This window comes from Salminus brasiliensis, chromosome 15 (genome assembly GCF_030463535.1).
Source record: "Salminus brasiliensis chromosome 15, fSalBra1.hap2, whole genome shotgun sequence".
In the NCBI taxonomy this organism is placed as follows: domain Eukaryota; kingdom Metazoa; phylum Chordata; class Actinopteri; order Characiformes; family Bryconidae; genus Salminus; species Salminus brasiliensis.
The window spans coordinates 31,943,321-31,968,435 of record NC_132892.1 but is presented as its reverse complement, the minus strand read 5'-3'; the positions used below and the strand labels follow the sequence as shown (position 1 = coordinate 31,968,435).

The window sequence follows — 25,115 nt, the reverse complement described above, 5'->3', positions numbered from 1 at the left end:
ATGAAAGACAGTAGAGAAAGAACATTTCCAAAGCAGACTCTAAAAGCTGAACGCTGCTCTTAAAGCTTCTAAATTTCTCTTTCTTTAGTTCACTTTTCATCCCGATGTTCTACCCAGTACATCACTGCTAACCCCGGCAGTCAGTTTCCTTTCTGACTGCAAGTGTTTTACAGTGTGGACTCCACATGCTGGACTCGGAGGCTTCTCAGATGGGGTGGGACTTACTGAAAGGTCTGCACACTTGGACTCCCAGGCATGGATTTGAGCTGCTGATCTCCAACAAGTTGTTTTAATCTGAATTAAGAAGCAGCTGCAGAAACATTGCTGTATTTGAAGTAAGTCCAGATCTCTGACTGTTAAACTGATCTCAGATCTGCACTAAAGTACTTTAATCATTTCAATACTGAACACCTCACTCAGTTACAACCAGTACAGCATCACTCCACACCCCTCTTCTCACACTCTGTTGGGTGGATCTGATCAGTCTGAGTGGTTTCCATGGTGACAGTCAGTGTTGCTTTCTCACAGTCTGAAAGAAAAAAGAACAAACACAGGAAACTGTGGTGAAGCTTCACAGTCACACACACCCTGAAGACGTGACAGAGGACATAAACACTGTGAAAACACAAACGTACACAATATAGATGTAGCCTATATAATATTATATATGTGAAGTATAATAATAATAATAATAATAGTAAGTAATATAGACAAAGCTGCAACCCAAGACTTTAAGCATGATTCAGCAGAATGGGCCAACTAGGTCTACAAATGCCTCCTGCAGTTTGGGCTTTATTTAGAGAGAAAGGATGATGCCTGCGGTCAGTCAGAGTTTATCATTGGTCATAATTGTTGAGAAGTGCTCTATGAACACAGTCTGTGCTTAATTTCATATGAACTGATCTATTGGGGTCAGGATGGTCACTGAGGTCTGTTCAGATCTTGACCTTTGTATAATAAGCTGTAGTCTGTGCATGAAGAAGTCAAATGCCAGACAAGGAGTCCAATTTCTGACATTATATGTAATAGCAAAGTTATTCAGGTCAGAGAACTGAGTCAAACGGTACCATCTGTTTATCTATAGACATCATAATATCAGCAAAATAAGAATTACAATGATAGTATGTAGCGCCCCCTTACGGCCAGTCTGGACCAAAATTTGCACACCTGATCAGAGTCTCAACTTGTTCATGTGTTTATAATTTTGTGATCATCAGACCAACTGCTGATAAGGTAAAGCAATATAAGTGCTTACCAAGCACCAATACCAAGGCTGCAATGATTCATTGATAGAGAGAATTGTACAAAACTACAAGACAAAATACAAGGACTAAAGTAAAAAGTGTGTTTTTGTAATAGCAAAGTTTAAAAAAAAAAGTTGTACTTTTTGTTAGATTTTTCCTCCCTGTCTATGTTAAGACACTGAAAGTTGATTGGCCAGAATTTAATTTGTTGCACTGATCGACACTGCCTGCAAAATTTCAGCTTAATGTACAGATACTGAAAATCAGTCATGTAGCATTTACAGCACCCCTAATGAGATTCATGAGTTGATGGGCTATCTTAGAATTTAATCTAGTCATTTTTTTATTAAGCATTCTTGAGATGTAGAATTTATTAATAATTGTAATAATTCCTTCCAATAATATTGCTTAGTATATGTCATCCATATTACATACAAATCTCAATATGTGATTATAACTGAGTTTCTAAATTTAGATTTTTTCACACCAGTTATCTGAGGATTGAGAGAAAAATCTAGTACTAGTTTGCAAACGTAGGTGGGGCATATTATGCAAATCAGCTAAACAATCTACATAGGTGGAGCTTTACACTCCTAATTTAGGCAAAAAATATGGAAAAAAGTCTTTGTCTCAAAACTTTGTCTCTAAAAACTTTTTAAAACAAAAATGTGTCAACCTGTGCTGTAATGCCCCCTTATGGCTGACTGAATTGAGTAGTTTACGAAGTTTCGTGTCTCTATGACTTAGGGTTTCTTCTGGCTGATTCGTATCAGGCGAGAACCAGATGATGAGAACAACATAAGGACAGAATAACAGACAGCAGAGGATGTCAGCTGATAGAGACAGAAGAAGAGCTGAAAAAGCAGATGAAGACTCCAGCAGGATCATGGAGGAAGAAGAATCATGAGGAAGACAAACAGAAGAGCTGAGAAAACAGATCCCAGTACAAACTCCACAGATGAAGAACGTGTGAAGCTGTTCAGCTGCTAGTGAAGGAGAGTCCAAAGTGGAGACGCTGGTGGAGCTTAAAGTCTACCAGATCTTCCAAGAGCTCCAAAACAGTCCTCAGTACAAGTGGATTCACTCACTGCTAGAGTGTCGTACTCAGGAGATCTGCACTGAGGATCCAGAGCTGTGTAGACATCATCAGCAGGTCTGGAATCAACAGTCTGTTTGAGGGAAAGACAGAATGAAGCAGAGGAGGAGAAATGAAGACATTTGGTGTTTGTAGGAGTTCTTTCTGAATCTGAATGTCTGAGTGAACTGTGTTTCTGAAGAGACACTTACTGCAAGTGTGTTGTACACATCATCAGAGGACCTGGACATGGGGTGAAGAGCCGTGTACGTGTCATCCTGAGCATTAGGGTCAGCGTTCTGGAGAGAGGAGGGTTAGAGAACAGGAGCAGTTTGAACACAGAACTAAATAAATTCACTCATTCATTAAATCCATTCATCAGAATCTCCTAATTTAACCACAGCCTGACATGTTTGATGCCTCACTTCAAGAAGCTCCAGCAGGAATGTTCACCAGTTTTATCCAGGATGTTACAGAGCTAAACACTGCTCAGTGTAAAGGACTGTTCTCAACTAAGACTATGGAGACGTTTCCCAGAAAACACATCAGAGTGAAGATGTTGAGTTGGTTGTTGACTCGTAAACTATTTCTGAAAGTTTAAGAATCACAGTTTTCTCTCATTCTTCTGGTCTGTGATGTTCATGAAGTGTTGTTGTGAGCGGAGGTGCTGAGAGTGAATCACAGTGCTGGAGAGTCCAAACTGCAGAGCTCTCAGTCAGCACCTTGGACAGCCCTCTTACTTTACACCTGTGCTTCTCTACACACACGTCTTATCCAGTACTGCCATCTACAGGTGGAGATCTGTAATGACTCCAGCTGCTGAAGTTCCTCTACACTGCAGAGTGGAGTGTTTACCCTGCTCGAACCCACTGAATCAGCTCAACAGGTCAGAAACAATGCAGCTTCTCTCCAACAGCAGTCTTTAACAGCTCACCTGGTGGTCGTGTTCCTCCACCTTTCTCTTCTTCTTCTTGTTCCTGCGTTTAGAAAAAAAGTTTGTCAAGAAGGACATCTCTGCAGTTTTGCTACATGAAGGAACATTGACAAAGAACTGATTCACATGTATCAAAATGCGTCCATACAGATGTTCATTCTTACCACGTCAAGAAAACAACAGCCATAATCGCTGCAATCCCACAGAGTCCGACTGCGACCCCCACACACAGAACCATGGAGCATTCTGCTGAAAGACACATAAAGCCAATGTTTTCTACACTACTAAACTCCACCCAACATCTAAACATTTTCATATGACATTTCATTAAGGACCTTGTAAAGTGACGGGTACAGCAGATGATCTTTTAGATCCGTGTTCATGCTGAGCCTCACAGTAGTACCATCCACTGCTTTTGGAGTCCAGGGTAAAGCTGTAACTGTGTCCAGATCCAACAGATGAGCTTCCACCTTCTTTAAACCAGGTGTATTTCTGCACAGGTGGGTTTGCATCACAGCTGCAGGTCAGAGTCACTGAACTGCCCTCCAGTGTTTCCCCAGAAAATGTGATGGACACTGAGATGCTCTTTTGAGGATCTAAAATAAGATATATAACCACAGTGACATCATCACATGACTTTTAATCTTTAGATAAGTAATCTCTACAAAATGCAGAATGCACTCACACAGAACATCCAGAGTTACAGTATCAGAGGATTTCTCTCCATGTTCATTACTGGATTTACACTTGTATCCTCCACTGTTCACAGAGCTGAGCTTCTTCATTGTGAAGGTCTCCCCTGTTGCTACTAATGATGTTCCTTTAAACCAGGTGTAGTTCTGCACAGGTGGGTTTCCATCACTGCTGCAGGTCAGAGTCACTGAACTGCCCTCCACTATTTCACCAGAGGGACTGATGGACACTGAGATGCTCTTTGGGCCATCTAGAGGTAGAATGACACATTACACTTGAAAATTATTTTCTCTTGAATAAGTAAAGCATAAACATCCTACAGATCTTCCTGATGGTTTATTATAGATTTGGCCCAAGATGTTTCTTTTATTCTGTAGGTAACAATAAATAGATATTTATAATTTTCTTTCTTTAAAGTTCTTTATAAGTGTCCTGAAGGGGCAGAGTCAGTCTTACAGGACTGTTTTGAGTGTGCTGACTAAGAGGTGTTAAAATAGCTGCCATCAGTGACTCTCCTGTTGATGAACAGTGAAGTCCACAGTCTGCTGAAAGCATGCACTGCCGCTTTCAAATCTAGCAGCAGTGAGGAACTCAAACAGGCCAGACGCAAAGAGTCCTAACAGCATGTGCCAACCTGCTGGCTGCCCTCTTCATGGACATCTTCAACATCTGTGTATTTATTGTATTTATTTTCATTTTGTCTATTGTCTTTGCATATCACCACACAGAGCCCAGCATGATTATTGACGAAGAACCAAAAAAGAACTTACATAGAACAGTTAATGACTTGTACTCTGATGATCGAGACCCTTGTGTGTTGGCTGCCATGCACTGATATTCTCCACTATCTGCAGATCTGATGTTTGTGATGCTGTACATCTGATTGGTCCATTTCTGCACAACTTCTTTATCCACCTTCTTAAACCAGGTGAATTTCTGCACAGGTGGGTTTCCATCACTGCTGCAGGTCAGAGTCACTGAACTGCCCTCCACTATTTCACCAGAGGGACTGATGGACACTGAGACGCTCTTTGGAGGATCTAGAAAAAAACAGAAATATCATTTTTAATATTTGAGAAGTGGGGCTGCAGTGATTAGTCGATGTAATCGACAGTGATGGTTCGTTGTTAATCTGCAGTGCTGGGGGCAGAATCGCTTCCCTGGTCTACCATGACTGCATTCTGTATTAATGAAGAAGAACATACTGAATGATGGAACAGTGCAGAGAGCGTGAAGAAGATGAGGGAAAAGGCAAAATAAAACTAAAATAAAACATTTATAGGAGCAACAGAAATAAACCAGTGAAACAAGTTGAATGCAGACACTGAAAAGCAGGGTTGTGATTTCATGCGTTGATGCATGAGCATCTGAAACGCCACGAAGCTCCCTGAAGCCATGATGCCTAACATTACTCCAGATGGGTAAGTTTCAGCTAATGCATTGTGCTTTAGCCGGCTAATGTTAGCAATGTTCATTAGATTACCTGTCAGAAAACAAGGCCTCATATATAGTTCTTGCTAAGAGAACGCTAATGCAGTTCTGTTAGCTAGCTGACGTGTTGAGAGCTAAAGTTAATCAGTGATTTATAGGAGTAACATTAGCCTAATGTTAGCCTGCCTTGTCTTTCCTGTTTTACCTCGACTTCACGGTAGCTAGCTGGTCTCTGTGTCAATAATTCAGGTGCAAGAGATTTACTTTGTCATGATTTAGTTAGCATAGCCAGTGCACTATCTGTGAGAAACCATTATAGATAGTCTTTAGCTTGTGATAATATAGCTTTTAGTTTAAAAATAATTGACAGTTTGGCTGACACCCTCTGTAATCATTATTTACAGCCCCAATGAGCAGTCTGAGTGTTTCAGTGTTTTTTAATTTTATGAGTTTAAGTTACTGGTGCATATTAATGAACTACTCACACAGAACATCCAGAGTTACAGTATCAGAGGATTTCTCTCCATGTTCATTACTGGATCTACACTTGTATCCTCCACTGTTCACAGAGCTGATGTTCTTCATTGTGAAGGTCTCCCCTGTTGCTACTAATGATGTTCCTTTAAACCAGTTATATTCCACAGGTGGGTTTCCATCACTGCTGCAGGTCAGAGTCACTGAACTGCCCTCCACTATTTCACCAGAGGGACTGATGGACACTGAGACATTCTTTGGGCCATCTAGAGGTAGAATGACACATTAAACCTTATGAGAATTATTCTCTCTTTAAATAAGTATAAACATCCTACAGATCTACCTGAAGGTTAACTGCAAATTTCCTTCGTTAACTTCAACGTATGAAGATGACTTGGCTTGAAAATGAATTTCACTAAATGACTCACAATAACCAGTCCAAACCTGTCGTACGACCACACGGCCACATCACTCAAAAACAAGGGGGTTGTGTGCGTTTGTCAAGTCAGCAGCAGTTTAGCACCTCTGCACCTCTGACTTGGGGTTCATGATGGTATGATGCAGGCCCTTTTTCCTTCCTCAAGAAATGTGCCATCATCATTGTGACAGTATATATTTCCCCGTAAAGCAATGCTAAGCTAGCACAAACCACACTAGCAAATGATATTAGCAAGCAGCAGTCTCCAAGCGTCTGCACACCTTAGTGGGGGATTTTAATCAGAGTGATCTCAGAACAGTGCTCCCTAACCAACCCACCATTTCTTTCTTGAACGACTACCGTCCCATTGCTCTCAAAAGCCATCAACATCTCCTCTGACCACACGCACCCTAGCCACTTCCTGTTCCAACCCCTGCCATCTGGAAAGGGGTACAGGAACATCAGAACCAGAACTACCAGACTGACCAACCACAAACTAAATAGATACACACTCAGGTTGCTACTGATCACTCGGATCCTTCTGGTTGTTAAATTTAATTGAATATCACCACAGAGCCAGACCTGATTATACACAAAGAACCAAATAAGCACTCATATAGTACTCACATAGAACAGCTAATGACTTGTACCCTGATGATCGAGACCCTTGTGTGTTGTTTGCAATGCACTGATATTCTCCACTATCTGCAGATCTGATGTTTGTGATGCTGTAGATCTGATTGGTCCATTTCTGCAGAACTTCTTTATCCACCTTCTTAAACCAGGTGTATTTCTGCACAGGTGGGTTTCCATCACTGCTGCAGGTCAGAGTCACTGAACTGCCCTCCACTATTTCACCAGAGGGACTGATGGACACTGAGACTCTCTTTGGAGGATCTAAAAAAAAAACAGAAATATCAGAAAATGTTTTTAATATTTGAGTGGTTAGTCGTCGTAATCAACAGTGATGGTGTGTTGTTAATCTGCAGTGCTGGGGGAAGAATCGCTTCCCTTATCTACCATGACTGCATTCTGTATTAATTAATACAGAATGCAGTCATGGTAAATAAAAGGAAGGAAGAAAGCAAGCTAAATAAAACAAAAATAAAACAAATCTAGTAGCAGCGGAAATAAACCAATGAAAGTGGAATGCAGACCTAAAAAAAAAAACAGGGTTGTCATTTTACAGGAGCACTACAGTGAGCACAGTAGCTAGCTTTTCTCTGTGTTGGAGTACATCAATTATTCAGGTGTAAGACAGTTTATGTTATGGTTTAATTAGCATAGCCAGTACACTATCTGTGATAAACTACGATACGTAGTCTTGAGCTTGTGATAATGTAGGTTTATGTTTAAAATAATCGTTGATTAATCGGCCAGTCGAAAAAATCATTGGCAGTTTTGGTACCCCAATAATCATTATTTACAGCTAATAAGCCAATAAGCAGTCTAAGTGTTTCATGTTTTTAATGAATTTTAGGAGTTTAAGTTGCTGGTGCATATTAATGAACTACTCACACAGAACATTCAGAGTTACAGTATCAGAGTATTTCTCTCCATGTTCATTACTGGATCTACACTTGTATCCTCCACTGTTCACAGAGCTGATATTTGTCATTGTGAAGGTCTCTCCTGTTGCTACTAATGATGTTTCTTTAAACCAGGTGTAGTTCTGCACAGGTGGGTTTCCATCACTGCTGCAGGTCAGAGTCACTGAACTGCCCTCCACTATTTTACCAGAGGGACTGATGGACACTGAGACGATCTTTGGGCCATCTAGAGGTAGAATGACACATTACACTTTAAAAATGAAAATTTAGTTATAGAGCCTTTTTCACACATGTGGAAGCTTAAAATGCTTTACAAAAACCCCCACACACAGATCATCATCAGACAAGCATGTTAAATAAATGCTAAGTTAAAAATATGCTCAGCTGCCGGACTGTGAGGGGTAATGAGTTATGGATGGTACTGTATCTCTGGGCTCTTTGGATCACTAAAAGCAATCTCAGACACCTGTGATAATTAGTCTGACAGATGAAATATAAATACTTAAGAAGGATGTTTCACATTATTAGGCAGGCCACGGGTTTCAAGCAATATGGGAAAGAAGAAGGATCTCTCTGCTGCCAAAAAGTGTCAAATAATGCAATGTCTTGAACAAGGTATGAAAACATTTAGATATTTCACAAGATCTTAAGTGTGATCATCATGCTGTTAAGAGATTTGTTCAGAGCACAGACAGGATTTGAGCAGATAAAAGCATAACGAGGAAGGTGTGTGCCACACAAATTAATTGGATTAAGAGAGTAGCTGCTAAAATGCAATTACAAAGCAGCAAACAGGTATGTGACGTAGTTGGTGCCTCTGGAGTCCTGCGAACCTCAAAGTGGAGGATCCTCTAGAGGCTCACAGTTTTGCATAAACCTTACTATTTAGCCGCCCCTAACCAGTGCTCACAAGCTTAAACAGTTGCAGTGGGCCCAGATATACATGGAGGATTTTCAAACAGTCCTGTTTACTAATGACTGCTGTGCAACCCTGGATAGTCCAGATGGATGGAGTAGTGGATGGTTGTTGGATGGCCACCATGTCCCAACAAGCCTGCAACGTCAGTAAGGAGGTGGCGGAGTCATGTTTGGGCTGAATTTATGGGAATAGAACTGGTAGCCCCTTTAGGGTCTCTGAAGGTGTGAAAATGACCAGGGCAAAATATATAGAGTTCCTAACTGACCACTTTCTTCCATGGTACAAAACAAAGAATCATGTCTCTCTATCATTGGCTGCTATGGGCATAAAGAGAGAGAAACTCATGATGTGGTCCTGCCCTGACCTCAACCCTACTGCGAACCTTTGGAGTATCCTCAAGCAATCTATGAGGATGGAAGGCAGTTCACATCAGAACAGCAGCTCCGGGAGGCTATTCAGACATCCTTTATGAGCCCATGAATGCAAGAGCTGTGAAGGCGATATTAAGGAAGGTGTCCTGTGTTAACATGTAATTTGGCCTGTTAAGATGTTTTGGATTGAAATAGCTTTATATTTCAGTAAATTTGCTGAGTTTACTTTACTTACTTACTTTACTGAGTCAGACAGTCACATTATTGCTGAATTATTACTTTACTGAATTATCTTACACAGAAATAAACAGTAAAATATGAAGCTCATGTGGAATTAATTAAACTGTTCATAAAAGAGCAGATATTGTAAGTTATTATTACTATTAATGGAGGTAAAAAAAAAAAACGTTGCAGCAACACTTTGTGATACTGTTGTCTATCATGTAGATGTGACAATGCATCATAGGTAACAGTCCTTCTGTTAATTATGATATCTAATCACTTGCTTTGTAAAAACATCAAATTTGTGTACAGTCACACCAATCAGCAACCCTCTCTGGATCTTTTTGTCCCCATGCCTCCCAGGTCTTGTGTCGTTAGTAGATTACGTAACACTCAGTTTTCTTTATTCAGAATTAGTCCAGATTATTTTAAGAATATTGAATCATGAACCCAATATCATCAATCTAATCAGATTATGGGCTGAGTGTACAGTCACACCCCTGTTTGTTACATTAAATACATAAATATATATATGACAATAAACCAGCAGCAGCAGGAGAGCAGAGATACATGCTCTAATGACCAAACTCTTCATGATCACAGGTGGGTTCGAGCAGAGAGAACACTAAGCCTGCAGCACACAGGACCTCCAGGCCTGGGTTAATGAACACAGTTCTACAGTAAAGGGGGTTTGTTCTCCCTGTGTAAAAATATCATGAGAGCTCTAGAGAACGTCTGTATTTATTCAGAGCATCTATTGATTTAGAGCTTTATAAAGAAGCAGCGTCAGCTTTGGGTTCAATTAGAGCACAATCAGCTCAACATGAACCCTCAGCTCTGTTTGTTTTCTGAGACTGAATGAATGAATCTGTACTTACGACTGACATTAAGAGTGACCTCAGGAGAGTGAAGCTTCAGATCCTCTACAGCACAGTGATACCTGCCTGCATCCTCCCTGCTGACCGACTGCAGGTGGAGTTGGTCAGTTCTGGAGGGTAAAGGAGCTCCATTTCTGTACCAGGTGAATGTTGGTCTGACAGTCAGAGTGAGGCTCGGTTTACATGTGAGAGTGACTTCACCTCCCTCTATCACTCTCTCAGGAACCTCCACCTGGAGATCTGGAAGACAAAGAAAAGCAAACCTGAAAATTAGGATGAGGGTGATCTATGATCTCAGTGCTGGATAGTAATCCTAGATCAGCACTCTTACTCTGATATAGAGACACGTTTTTATCAATGAATAAATAATTCTGTACTTACACAAGACATTAAGAGTGACCTCAGGAGACCTCTGACCATCTGCAGCACAGTGATACCTGCCTGCATCCTCCCTGCTGACCGACTGCAGGTGGAGTTGGTCAGTTCTGGAGGATAAATTTCTACAGAAAGTTCCATTTCTGTACCAGATGAATGTTGGTTTGACAGTCAGATTGCAGGTGGTTTTACATGTGAGAGTGACGTTACCTCCTTCTATCACTCTCTCAGGAACCTCCACCTGGAGATCTGAATGAATGGGTAAATTATGTTGTGAATATACAATCAGGTCCATAAGTATTTGGACAGTCACACATGTTTGTAATTCTGCTTGTGTAAACCACAACAATGGATCTAAAATGAATCAATTAAATATGACTGAAGTGAAGAGTTTCAGCTCGAGGGATGTAAGAAAATATTGCCATAATCATTTAGGAACATAATTACATCATTATGAAGATAAGGATTCATTTTAATAATCAGAAGGAAATACTTTGTAGTTAATGATGGCCTGAAGTCTAGAAATCTAGAGTTTCCTCCCTTGAGATGCTTTGCCAGGCGTTTACCTCCTTCAGTTACTGATTTGTGGGTCTGAGAATTCTGGTTCTCCAGTTCTAAGCAGTGTTCTTCAGGGGTGGTTTGAAGGACTGATGTGATTATATTACAGAACTACTGGAGGAATCCTGTTCACCAGTGAATGAAGTACAGTGTCTTATTTCTGCTGATGGAGCTTACCTGTGACTGAAAGATCTACTCCATCTTTACCCTGAAACTTTCCTCCTTTATCTGTTAGAAATCTGAAGTAGTATTTCCTCTGGTCCTTTTCTCTCACATCTCTCAGTTTTAAGCTGCAGTCGTCATATTCATCTATGAGATATTTACCCCTGTCTTTGTACTCTGGATCCTCTAACAGATCAGGAGGTTCTGCATCCACAGAAGAAACTTTGCTCCAGAAAGCTTTTTTAAATTTCTGACCCTGTGGAGGTCTGTAAGAGCAGACCATGTTCACTGCAGACCCCTTTAGAGCACAGACAGATTTAGGCTTGTATTTCACACCCCAATCCTGAGCAACAGCTCCTGCAACACAGAATCCAGAAGTGTGTAAATGGAGACTCTGTGGGTCTCAGTCAGTAAAGCTGCTACAGAAAGTCTCACTTCAGCTCATTTCTAAGGCTGTTCATTTCAGCTGAGTTTGGAGTAATCAGCTGCAATAAGCTGAGCTCGTTTGGAGCTAAAAGCACAAAGTGAGAAGATCCACAGCTCCTGCAGTAGAGTGGAGGAGGAGCTGCAGAGGAGCAGAAATCAACACAACTGCACACACTGCAAACTCAACTATGAAACCACACACACACACACACACACTCACAGCTGATCAGATCATATACATAAAAGCAGCATTTTGAATTATAATAAGAAATTTACCTGAGATGAAGATCAGAAACAGCAGAGGAACAGTCAGACACACTCTGAGTGACATCATCACTTTAACCTGTACAATCAGATCATAGATGACTTTCATTCTGCTGTACAAAGAGCTCTGAGTTCATACATGCTGTTCCTTCACTTCCTGTTACAGGACTGTTCTGGGTTGAGCTTTTTATCTTATTGAGTTTTTATCTACAGGCCTTGTGTTGCTGATCCACTGCTTCTGGTCATTTCTTAGGTCTTTTATAATTGAACTGACTCTCAGATGTTGGGCTATGCTGTAGTTTTGTATGGGTACACTGCTGGGTTATTGTCTGGGTCAGTCTCAGAGACCTGATTAAGGGTTAGCTTGTCTTGTTAGCAACCCAGCTCTTTCAGCACCTCGTACTATTAAGAAGGAAGCAGCTTGGGCTGCCACTCCTACTGGGAGACCCCCACTAGGAGAGATCAGGTAGGTATACCCATATGTTTTAATTCCCCAATAACTGGTTTAATAAAGTGGCGTCTTGGTGAAGGGGCAGGCCTTCTGCTGACCTCTTCACAATGATGTAACTCAGGTCATTGTGTACCATTAATAAATCCATCTGTGTGATCTGAAACCAACATGAAGTTTAACCTACGGGTCTGCACTGTTTATTATTCTAGACTGTGATTAAGAGCATCATGCTATGCTAACTCTTAATGCTGTTTTATGATTGGAGAGATTCTGACATTACTCATGTAATTGAATCTTTATGGAGTTTATTCAATATTGATTTATTGATTTAATCAGTTTTGTTTTATGGATTTAATCTTCACCAGTCCAGGTATTTTGTTGATGAATCAGGTTTTCAGGGTAGAGATATGCAGAGATAAAAATAAAAATTACAGAGAAAAAGTCAACAAACACCTGCCAACCTGCAACAAAGCAAATGTTCCTACCAGTTAATCTATTCGCTATAAATTTATGCCTCTTTAATAAATCTCTTAATAAGACCAAGATTATTTTCCTACCTTCACTAAGCGACGCTCCTCTCCTGAACCCAGAGACCCAGTTTAAACTGTTGGACTGTGTGTAGTTAAAGTGTTGCTGACTTCTTTCTACATACGCTGACGAGTGTTAATCTGCTTGTCTTCTGTAGGCAGTGTGAGGAACGTCAGCTAAAAATTTCCTTACACTAGACCCTCCTTTCTCTGAACACCCCACACTCTGAGAGCACATCTCATTAGCATGATCAGATAAGGCCGGCCAGTTCAGTGCTAAAAACACTCTACATCTCACCCACCCTTATTGGCTTGTTGATGATGATTGTGTTTCAGCTGCACCTTCCCCCATTCTGTTCACCATCCTCATCCTCATCATCTTCATCATGCCATGTAGTGCTTAGCTTTGACTTCAGGAGAGCTGATTCACAGTGGGATGGACAGAGCGGGACAACTGATAAACATTTAACAGTAAAAAGAAACTGTGACTTTTTAGTTCAGTGCTGATGTCATTTCCTGTGCAGAAGTAACCTCATATAAACTTAGGACAGGGAGGGATATTAATGCTCTCTCTCTCTCTCTCTCTCTCTCTCTCTCTCTCTCTCTCTCTCTCTCTCAGGCTGGTTTGTGGTTCTTTTATTCTGATTGGTCTCTGTGGTGATGATGTCAGAGCTGGTTTCTACTGTTGGTTCATGCTGCCATCTAGAGGAATGTTGGTGTATTTACATGCACACTGTCCCATCAGACCCATCACACAGTGTGTGCAGTCCTGAAGAAAAAATACAGCTTTTACTTTATACTTTTTAAATTCTATGGTTTTATGTCAGGACACACAAAAAAAACATCTGGTCCTTAGCAGGTCTTAATATTAGGAAAATACAACCTCAGAAGAACTAAAACACACAACTGATTCCAACATGAGATTATTTATTACAAAAAATGGATGAGTTTGTTGATGTTCAGGATTCTCTCTCAATATCAGAGCATGGTATAATAATAAGAGTCTTTCAGGCTTTAACTGGATGAGTTTGTTGATCTGACAGGATTCTCTCTCAGCTCTTCTGGATGGAGGCTAAATCAGGACGGCAATAATGGAGGAAATGGGAGATATTTAGAGAGTTTTCTGTGAATATTAGCCACTAAAAGTTTGTCAGAAGCGCTCTGTGAACTGCTGACCGTTTTACACAAAGCTTAGAAAACATCACTTCAGCTTTCTGATGGGATTTCTCTCGTCCTACAGTGGAAACATGGAGCTGGGCTAGTTAGCTAGTGCTAACGCTATTCTCCTGAGCTTCGATCCTGAACCAGTAAAAGTAGGGCGTCCGATATTCAGAATGAAAGACTAAATGCTAACTGCTGTGTGAAAAAAACTCCAAATAGAGGAGACAAATTAAGTAAATCCACTATCAGTTTACATAGCTTAAATATACAGCCAATATTAAACCCTTTTTATTAAAGTATTTTCCACAAAGAGGTAAGAAATTAATGTTATTGTGAGAAATGAGATGAAATGTCCTGATGATTCAAGGTTAAGGTGTTTCAGATGGATTTACCTGTCATATATATATATATACAGTGAGTCCAAGAAGTATTTGATCCCTTGCTGATTTTCTTCGTTGGCCCACTAATAAAGACATGATCATTCTATACTTTTAATGGTAGATGTATTCTTACATGGAGAGACAGAATATTAAAAAGAAAATCCAGAAAATAAATCTAAGGAATATATATTAATTGATTTGTATTTCATGGAGTGAAATAAGTATTTGATCCCTTAGTATTCATTAGCAGTTCTGGCTTTTACAGACCAGTTAGACACTCCCAATCAACTTGTTACCTGACCTGAAGCCACCTGTTCTCACTAATCACTTGTGTGAAAAACACCTGTCCACAGAATCAGACAGATCACACAGATTTCAAGTCTCCAACATGGGTAAAACCAAAGAGCTGTCACAGGACCTCAGAGTCAGAATTGTTGACCTTCACAAAGCTGGAATGGGCTACAAAAAGATTAGTAAGGTGTTGGATGTGAAAGTAACAACTATTGGTGCAATTATCAGAAAGTTTAAAGAGTATAACATGACAATCAACAGACCTCGGCCCGGTGCTCCAAAGAAGATTTCGCCTCGTGGGGTGGCAATGATGCTGAGAACAGTCAGAAATCGTCCTGCAACCACTCGGCAGGAGTTAGCAAATGACCTGAAGGCAGCTGGGACCACAGTTTGCAAGGAAACAATTGGCAACACTTTGCGCAACAATGGATTCACATCCTGCAGTGCCCGAAAGGTACCCCTGCTGAAGAGAGCACATGTGGAGGCGCGCCTCAAGTATGCCAATGATCATTTGAAAGATGAACCAAGTTATTGGGAGAAGGTTTTGTGGTCAGACGAGACCAAAATTGAACTTTTTGGCCTCAACTCCACCCGCCATGTGTGGAGGAAGAAAAATGCTGCCTATGACCCCAAGAACACTGTGCCCACCGTCAAGCATGGAGGTGGAAGCATAATGTTTTGGGGGTGTTTCTCTGCCAAGGGTACAGGGCTACTTCACCGCATCACTGGGAAGATGGATGGAGCCATGTACCGCACAATCCTGAGGGACAACCTCCTCCCCTCTGCCAGGGATCTGAAAATGGGCCGTGGTTGGGTCTTCCAACATGATAACGACCCTAAACATACAGCAAAGGCAACAAAGGATTGGCTCAAGAAAAATCACATTAAGGTCATGGAGTGGCCCAGCCAGTCGCCAGACCTCAATCCGATCGAAAATCTATGGAGGGAGCTGAAGGTCAGAGTTGCCAAGCGACAGCCCACCAACCTTCATGATTTAGAGAGGATCTGCAAAGAAGAGTGGGCCAAAATTCCCCCTGGTGTGTGTGCTAAACTTGTGGTTAACTACAACAAACGTCTCACCGCTGTGCTTGCAAACAAAGGCTTTGCCACTAAGTATTGAGTGTGTTTGGCAAGAGGGATCAAATACTTATTTTCCTCATTGAAATACAAATTAATTAAAATATATTCTTTAAAATTATATTCTGGATTTTTGTCTTGATATTCTGTCTCTTCATGTTAGAATATATCTACCATTAAAAGTGCAGAAGGATAGTGTCTTTATTAGTGGGCAAACAAAGAAAATCAGCAAGGGATCAAATACTTCTTGGACTCACTGTATATATATATATATATATATATATATATATATATATATATATATATATATATAGTGTCTCTTTATCTGGATCTTCTGTGTGACTAGAAGGTCGTTAAAGCATTTCACTGCTATTCGTACTGTGTATAACTGTTTATGTGAGAAACTTTCTTCCAGGAAAATGATGGACCGGGTAGAATACAGGATATAATACAGTAAAATTTAACTATTTTGACTTCTATCTTTAAATGTCCACAAAAAATAAAGTAAAAAGTCACTGGCCTCTCTATCGTAGGCACTAGTAGGCCATAGTGAGCTCTTAGACAGAAGGTTCATCATGGGATGATCTTGCTGGTTTGTCACTAACTGTTGGTTCATGCTGCCATCTAGAGTTCACTAGTGTGTGTGTGTGTGTGTGTGTGTGTGTGTGTGTGTATGTGTACTTCCACAGATGGGTCAAATGCAGAGGACATATTACACTGTACATAGTACAGTGACAAATACTTGCACTTTTACCTTTTACTTCTAGACGAATGTGGGTGTAATTACATGGACACTGTTCCATCAGAGCCAGGCTTTAGGCTTTCCTTTATTTGTCTCCATTGGAAAAGTCCTCCTGGTCTTCTCTGAATGTTAGATTATAAAGGTATATTTTAGCAACAGACCAAAGAGAAGGTATTAAGCTTGTGCTTGGATACAGAGTACAACTTTACCAAATATTGACTTTGCACTTATACAGTTCTTAAAAAAAACACATAAAGAACAGCATAAACATCTTATTCTTTATTCTTCAGCTTAAAACACAATTAGTCTAGCTGAACAGACACGTCTTCAGCATTACGTTCAGTATTAATGTTGTCTAATTACAGGTGCTATAAATAAAGAAACATTTATTTAGTAGTTAAGTAGTTATTTAATGTTTAAATAGTAGAGATGTGACTTTGGTTGGGGAGAAATGCTCTTATATCATTAAACAAGCCTACTGACCTGTTTTACAGCTCTGTTTTGGTTCTGCTGGATGTTCTTTTGAAGGAGGAACAACACTGTTTGAGCTACTTCCGTGTACTAAACTTTCATTATTCTACCAGAACCAGTAGTATTCTTGCTTTTCTATTCTAGTGGTTAAACATATAAAAATATATGATGTGTGTATAAATATATATATATATATATATATATATATATATATATATATATATATATATATATATAATGTTTAACATTTTCCAATAAGTTTAAAATGAATGTATTTTAAAATATATTTAGTACATAGGAAATATATTCTGAAATACAGTTTACTGTGTGAAAGGCATTTTGGAATAAAATGCCGTTTATTTTAAATGTATAAAAATACATGTCCAGATAATTTCTTTCCATAGGGAACATATGCACAACTTCCAATAACAAATCATTGGACACAATATAGAACAAATACAAAATATATGGTAAAGCAAAAACATTATGACATAAGTATATTCAAGTGAAGTATAAAATTCTTTCCATATGGTCACATTAGGTGTGACAATATCCTGGCGCACTCTTTCCATTGAAAAGATACAAGCAGGAAAAAGCTAAATATTATATTTACATTCAACTTCTCTTTGGGATCTTGACCGAAAGCATTTAAGAGAATACAACAATTGTACTTTGTCTAGTAAGGAAATGACAGAAATCCAGTATTACAAGGGACGCAAAGCAAACAGTTAAAGTCAAGATGCTACTGGATTCTACAGCAGATTTTACAGCAGAATTCTCTCTATAAGTTGCTGTGTAGGAAATTGTCAGTGTCGTTTGGGTAAACATGCATTTGTGGTCAGCAGTTGCACATGCATCATGCACTTTGCACTGTGTTTTTTTTCGTAGGTTCAAATGTGGTTTGACCTTGTTGATGGATGGGTATTTAACAGTAGTCTGATAATAATAATCCAGAGAACATCCTAAGGCTGTCACACTGACTGATGTACGAAATAGCCATGGAGAAATTGAGGATTAGGTGCATGTAAAATGTGGTTTACGTGGAACTGATAACATGTCTTCACCATCCAGGGGGCATCCAGTCGAAATTTGCAGATGAAAGCTGTACCCCTGGGTTAATTGACACTGCTGTAGATCACTGAGGAACCCTCAAGTGGTGATGCAGCAGACCTGCAACAACAGAACAGTGTTATCCACCTGAAACTGATATTAAACTATATGTCCAAATGTTTGTGGACACCTCTTCTAATGAATGCATTCAGCTACTTTAGGTTGCACTCATTGCTGACAAAGATGTGCAAAAGTGTGCACACACACACAGCTTGTCTAGACCCTGTAGAGAGATCTTGCCAATATAGCCACTTATATATAGCCACCTTTGTCCAAGCAGTGTATCTTAGTTTTAAAAAGGACAAAACAACTTATTTTAACAGCTTAGTAAGGTTGGTTCCTCTCACCTGTCAGGAGCACCAGTGCGGGCAAATCTGAGACTAGCATACTTAACGTTGTTACCATCCACCTTTTCTGTCTCTTCATCTTGGCGGTGCTGAACACTGGCATACTGGACCTCTTCATCAGTTCCAGAGGACGAAGCTTTCACTGCAGAGCTTCCAGCATTCCTGGGGTGTTTAATACTGGCGTAATGAATACCATCCTGATTGAACTGATTTGGATCAGGTGTTGTCTCGCAGGCTGCTGATATCACTGCCACATTACTATAAACGTTCTCCTGAAGAAAAAAAAAAAAAAAAGACAAGAGAAATGCTGATGAGGTCTTGCACACAAGCTTTGTGGACATTAATAGCAGAGTTTATAAGATAATTTTCTCAAATCAGTGCCTTTGAAAGTTCACTGAAAATACATCTCTAATTAGTTATTTTAGAAAAATAGCAATAGAGATTCAAAACAATAACAAAAACAAAAAAACAACATTTGATGGTGTGTTTTATCTGGTGTGTTTTAGGTGACTTGCCTTTTTCTTGTCTACATCATCAGCTGCATCTTTCTGTCTTTTTCTCCTGATAATAATAATAAAATAATAACAAAAACAATGATATTATTATTATCAATATATATAATAATATAATATTATTAGAAAAGTGGTTCCCACTGCTAGGCTGTTACTAGGCTGTTAATATGGTATCCCAGGTGGTTGCTCTGGAGCTGTTAAGTGATTGCCAGATGGTTGTTCTGGTATCCCAGGTGGTTCCTGTGGTGTTGCTAAATGGTTACCGAACTTTTAATAAGTGGTTGCTAACATGTTGTCATGGTATCACAGGTGGATGATATGATATGGTGTTGCCAAGTGAATACTAGATGGGTGCTATAGTGTGATGATATGATTGTTATAGTATTTCATGGGGTTTGTTGTGATGCATCACAGATGGTTGTTGCTGTGGTGTTGCTAAGTGGTTGCTATGGTATCACAGGTGGTGCAGTGGTTTTGCTATATGGTTGATAAGGTTTTCCAGGTGGTTGCTGTGGTATTGCTAAGTGGTTGGTAGGTGGCTGCCATGGTGTTTCTAGGTTGTTGCTGTGGAATCCCAGGTAATTGCTATGGTGTTGCTAAATGGTTGCTATGGTATCCCAGATGGATGCTATGATGTTGGTAAGTGAACGCTACATGGGTGCTATATGGGTGCTGTGTCTTATCAAAAAGCTGTATACCAAATCACATACCTTAGACAAACAGCAGCGATGACTAATATACATCCACAGAAAATGGCCACTCCAAGAACTGCATACAGCACTGCATATATCGACTCTGTGAGCCAGTTAATGATCAAATAATTAGGCAGTTATTCTACATTTAAGGAATATAACTGAAAGTTAATCAGCCAAAAATCGTTTTCCACCAACAGTACCTTTATTGACCAGCGAAGGTATTCTGACCATCTTTGCAGCTGCTATCCGAGAGCCATATGTATTCTGAGCTACACAGTAGTAGGATCCACTCTGTACAGCACTGTAACTGTGTCCAGATCCTACAGGTGAGCCTTCACCTTCTTTAAACCAGGTGTAGTTCTGCACAGGTGGGTTTGCATCACAGCTGCAGGTCAGAGTCATCATACTGCCATTTAGTGTTTCACTGCTGGACACCAAGACATTCTTTGGAGCATCTATGAGATTAAATGGTAGAAAGGTATCTGTTAAAACAAAGATAGATGTCTCCGAATACATCAGGTTGAATTTTACAAAGAGAACAAGAACTTACATGAAACATTTATTGACTTGTACTCTGATGATCGAGACCCATGTGTGTTGGTTGCAATGCACTGATATTCTCCACAATCATCAGAGCTGATGTTTGTGATGCTGTAGATCTGATTGGTCCATTTCTGCAGAACTTCTTTATCCACCTTCTTAAACCAGATGTAGTTCTGCACGGATGGGTTTCCATCACTGCTGCAGGTTAGATTCACTGAACTGCCCTCCACTATTTCACCAGAGGGACTGATGGACGCTGAGACATTCTTAGGAGGATCTAAATATGTGTGAGTAAGTGATCTAATCAACGCAGTATATTAAACAAACAGAAAAGGGAATAACAGAAAGAAGTAAACAATCACTCACACAGAACATTCAGAGTTACAGTATCAGAGTATTTCTCTCCTTGTTCATTACTGGATCTACATTTGTATCCTCCACTGTTCTCAGAGCTGATGTTCTTTATTGTGAAGGTCTCTCCTGTTGCTACTAATGATGTTCCTTTAAACCAGGTGTATTTCTGCACAGGTGGGTTCGCATCACTGCTGCAGGTCAGAGTCACTGAATTGCCCTCCACTATTTCACCAGAGGGACTGATGGACACTGTGATGTTCTTTGGGCCATCTAGAAGTAGAATGACAATTTACACATTTAACAGGTGCCTTCCTATTAGAATACTGACACATAATGGCAATAGGTCATATAAAATGTCTGGGAGGGGAGGGGCAGGGGGAAGTAAAGAGTAAGCTGAAAAACATTCCTATTGGACAATCCCTGATCTGTCTGGGAAGTGGCACAGAATGTTCAATACTAAGACCAGAAAGATTAAAAGATTAAGTGTCTATCCCCAAGACTTCAGATTTCCAAAATCATTTTCCAGTCCACTTATTATTATTATTATTATTATTATTATTATCACAGTGGCATGCAAAGGTTGTGTCATACATGATCAGAATATCTAAATCACTATAAGGACAAAAGTATTGGGACACCTGCTTATTCATTGATTTGATTGCATTCAGCGACAAGCGCATTAGTGAAGTCAGGATGTTGGACGATCACCACCCCACCTCATCATCCCCAACTTCCCAACTCATGGTGCCATGAGGTTCATGTTTATCAGCTCCAGAGAGTCCTATTCTATTTGGCACTACCTCTCTACACGGACTAGAAAAGCTGTGTGTCCCCAAAGCACCACCATGCTTAACAGTTGGCGAGTTGTTCTTTTCGTAAAATTCTGCACTTCTGTTTTTCTAACATACTTTTGCTCATTGCAGTCTAAGTTTCTATTTTAACTTAATCAGGCCACAGAGCTTGTTTCCAAATCCTATTGTTTAGATGTTCCTCTAAAACTTCTAAACATACATTTCAGACTTTTTCATAAAGTTCATTCTTGTGCAGGTGTCACTGCACAGTAGAATAGTGCACCACCTGCTGAAGGTTTTTTGCAGTCAAACATGGGTCTTTGTGCTCTGCTTGTGGGCATCAATTATTTAAAAAATTGATTGGTAGCTGTTTAAAGGAGCCAATTGATTTCTGAAGTTTCTCTCAATTCTTAATACAATGTTCTCCTCTTCACTTATCTAGTCACAATAACATACATTTTGACTAGAGGTGCCCAAGCTCTTGCATGCCACAATTTAACAAGGAACCAGTAGAAAACCAACAATGCTTGCATTTCCTTACACCATGCTTTAGCTAAATAATTCTGTACTTACACAAGACATTAAGAGTGACCTCAGGAGAGAGCTTCTGACCCACTACAGCACAGTGATAGCTGCCTGCATCCTCCCTGCTGACCGACTGCAGGTAGAGTTGGTCAGTTCTAGAGGATAAAGGAGTTCCATTTCTGTACCAAGTAAATATTGTTCCGACAGTCAGACTGCAGGTGGTTTTACATATGAGAGTGACGTTATCTCCCTCTATCACTCTCTCAGGAACCTCCACCTGGAGATCTGCCAACAAGAGAAAACACACAGCGGCATGATCAGTGTGGAAGAGTAAAGCCAGCACAGACCTCCTGTGAAGTGTATGATAGTTAATAATGTAGTTAATGATTTACTGTCAACACAGCACACTTAAACATAGTAAAACTTTGCAATGCACTTTCCCAAACTCTCCATGACTGCTGTTCTGTTGCTTGTAAGTCTCAATTACAAAGCTATATCTTATTTTAAATAAATAATTTCTTTCTAAAGCAATCTTGAGGTGCAAGAAATGTGCTTTTAAATAGAACAAAGGAATAAATGTGATTCCAGGTGAATGAAGTACAGTGTCTTATTTCTGCTGATGGAGCTTACCTGTGACTGAAAGATCTACTCCGCCTTTACCCTGCCACTTTCCTCCTTTATCTGTTAGAAATCTGAAGTAGTATACACCTTTGTCCTGTGCTGTTATATTTTTCAGCCTGAGGCTGCAGTCCTGTTGAGTATCTCCAATATACTGTGAATCACCTGACAGTCCAGTAGGTTCTGAACCACCTACAGGCCAGGATTTTGTCCAGAATTTGTTTTGGACGGTGTAACGAGTTGGATATGTGTAAGTGCAACCCATGGTCACTGTAGATCCCTTTAGAGCACAGATAGAGTTAGGGTAGTAATACACACCCCAATCTTGAGCACCAACCCCTGCAAAACAGAATCCAGAAGTGTGTAAATGATGACTGTGATTGTCAGAGTTTATATTTTTATAGTTTATACTATACATGCAAAACTGTACAACCCTGAACAATATTTGGCCACTGTTAATATGTTAAGTACTGTTAAGTAAGTAGAAGATGAAATTATATAACTGTATTCTATAAAAATAAATATTATTTTGACAATTTAAGGAAAATTAGTCCCTACAAGATGTTTAGTGTTACATAACTTTTACCAAGATCTCAGGTTAATTAGCTTATTGGAGCTGTGGCTTGTTGACAGTCATCGTTAGGAAAGACTGGGTAATGGAAATGTCAAAGCTTTGTAAATACTCTGACTCATCAAACCTTGTCCCAACAATCAGCAGCCTTGAGCTCCTATAAGCAGCTGTCTAGAACTCTGGATATTAAAATAACTGATGCAGGAGAATACTGTAAGAAGCAGAGTGTTCTCAGATATCCGTTTCCTCAATTTGTAATATAGTTAACAAATAGCAGTTAACAGGGATGGTGGAGGTGAAGTTAGGGTACAGAAGACCAAGAAAACGGTTTGACAGAAAATTAATAGGATTGCTTTAAAGGCAAATAAAAACCTACATAAGACCTTCAGGAAAATGTGGTGGTGCACTGATCTACTGTACAGTGACACAATTATAACATTCATAAAAACATTAAAAAAAAACATTCAGTTTGTCCTCACCACAAAAACCATCAGAAATTTGTGGATAGAACTGAGCGCAACAAAACTGCCTAAGAATCTCACATCAAAAGAAGCCTTTTGCAGGAAGAATGGGTGAAATCCCTCAAACAAGAACTGAAAGACTCTTCTGAAACTGTAAAGGATGATAATTAAAAAGTAATCTTGCTTAAAATATTTTAAAAATGTTTCATCTTTAAGCTTTTAGGCTCTTAACTGTTCACAATAACAGCAATTAGGATGGAGGGTGCCCCATCTTGCATGCCACTGTACTTTTTTAACACATGGGTCTCATATTTCACAGTATGCAAACAACTACTGGAATGTAGAGCGTGAGGAAGAATGTGTCACCGTTCTTTCTGGTCTCTCATATAAAAATAAATTGTTGCAGATCACATTTCTATAAGTAATTACAGCTCTGACTCACCTGAGAAGAACATAGGAATCAGCAGAGAAACAGTCAGAGACTTTCTGAGTGAAACCATGGCTGAAACCTGTATAATCAGAACATTTATTACTACAAAACTGTTGATTTACCACCTTCATAGTTTGAGTTTAGTACTTTTAAATTACACACTAAATTGCAAAGAAGAACCAAGTTTGGTTTCTTTCTATTCGATTTTCTAATAGAGATGTGTGAGTGTAAAGAACCCAAAAATGTTGATGTAAGGGTTCTTTATCAATTAAGGATCAAAAGGTTACATCTCTATTACAAAAAGTGGTTCTTCTATGGCAAAGAACCTTTTGTAGCACTTTGAATTTTCTAGTGTAGAGATAAATATGACTATAGGGTTAGGCTTAGGGTTGCTGTTTTCTGTTTCTGCTGATATTCATGTGTAAATGTACACACAACTTGTCTAACCCCTGTATGCCAATAAAATAGGACTCTCTGGAGCAGATGAACATCAACCTACTGGCACTACTTTTTTTTAATTATTTGGGGTGGTGATCATTCGATATCCTGACATAACTCGCATGCTTGTAACACTCAATACAGTGAAACCCCCACAGCAGTGTTCCTCTAAAATCTAATAGAAAGCCTCCTTCCCTGGACAGAAGAGACATTTACTCCAACAAAAGCAGGAAAAACTCTTTTTAATACCCTTGATTTCAGAAGAAACAGTGAAAGAGCAGGTGTCCCAATACTTCCTAAAAACTATGATTATTTTCTTACCTTGGTTAAACAACATTTGTCTCTTTTATCCATAGAACAAACAGCAGGACAGAAGAAGCTTCACCTGTCAAATGGTATGCGGTTACAACAGTGCTACTGCTATCTTGTTGATTATGCTGGTGTTTCTTCTTCCTCTTTTCAGTGAATCAACCCTTCCTCCTGCCAGTACTTGTAAAAATTTACATATTTACACAAGCTGTCTTTCTAAATTTCCTTTCAGTAACGTAGCCATAGCAGTTACCGACTATATATCTATATCTACTTAGAAGAAACTACTGCTGATCAGAGCCAACCTTTCACTTTAC

The 25,115-nt window shown here is 39.6% G+C and overlaps 1 protein-coding gene across 1 annotated transcript in view; it reads right to left on the bottom strand.

Annotated features, from left to right (window-relative positions):
- LOC140536188 (B-cell receptor CD22-like) overlaps positions 1-25,115 on the bottom strand; it is a 25,154-nt gene extending 39 nt beyond the window's left edge. The window contains exons 1-19 of the mRNA XM_072657875.1: positions 24,811-25,115; positions 24,064-24,130; positions 22,602-22,928; positions 22,020-22,256; positions 20,668-20,925; positions 20,309-20,578; positions 19,987-20,213; positions 10,591-10,609; positions 7,788-8,045; positions 6,897-7,166; positions 5,863-6,117; positions 4,717-4,986; positions 3,939-4,196; positions 3,589-3,849; positions 3,418-3,499; positions 3,254-3,296; positions 2,532-2,618; positions 2,333-2,413; positions 1-529 (exon numbers count right to left, since the gene is read on the bottom strand). The exon at positions 1-529 is cut by the window's left edge and continues 39 nt beyond it. Coding sequence (XP_072513976.1) covers positions 509-529; positions 2,333-2,413; positions 2,532-2,618; positions 3,254-3,296; positions 3,418-3,499; positions 3,589-3,849; positions 3,939-4,196; positions 4,717-4,986; positions 5,863-6,117; positions 6,897-7,166; positions 7,788-8,045; positions 10,591-10,609; positions 19,987-20,213; positions 20,309-20,578; positions 20,668-20,925; positions 22,020-22,256; positions 22,602-22,928; positions 24,064-24,130; positions 24,811-24,843 — 3,324 coding nt within the window. The 5' untranslated portion in view covers positions 24,844-25,115 and the 3' untranslated portion in view covers positions 1-508. The remainder of the gene's footprint in view (positions 530-2,332; positions 2,414-2,531; positions 2,619-3,253; positions 3,297-3,417; positions 3,500-3,588; positions 3,850-3,938; positions 4,197-4,716; positions 4,987-5,862; positions 6,118-6,896; positions 7,167-7,787; positions 8,046-10,590; positions 10,610-19,986; positions 20,214-20,308; positions 20,579-20,667; positions 20,926-22,019; positions 22,257-22,601; positions 22,929-24,063; positions 24,131-24,810) is intronic.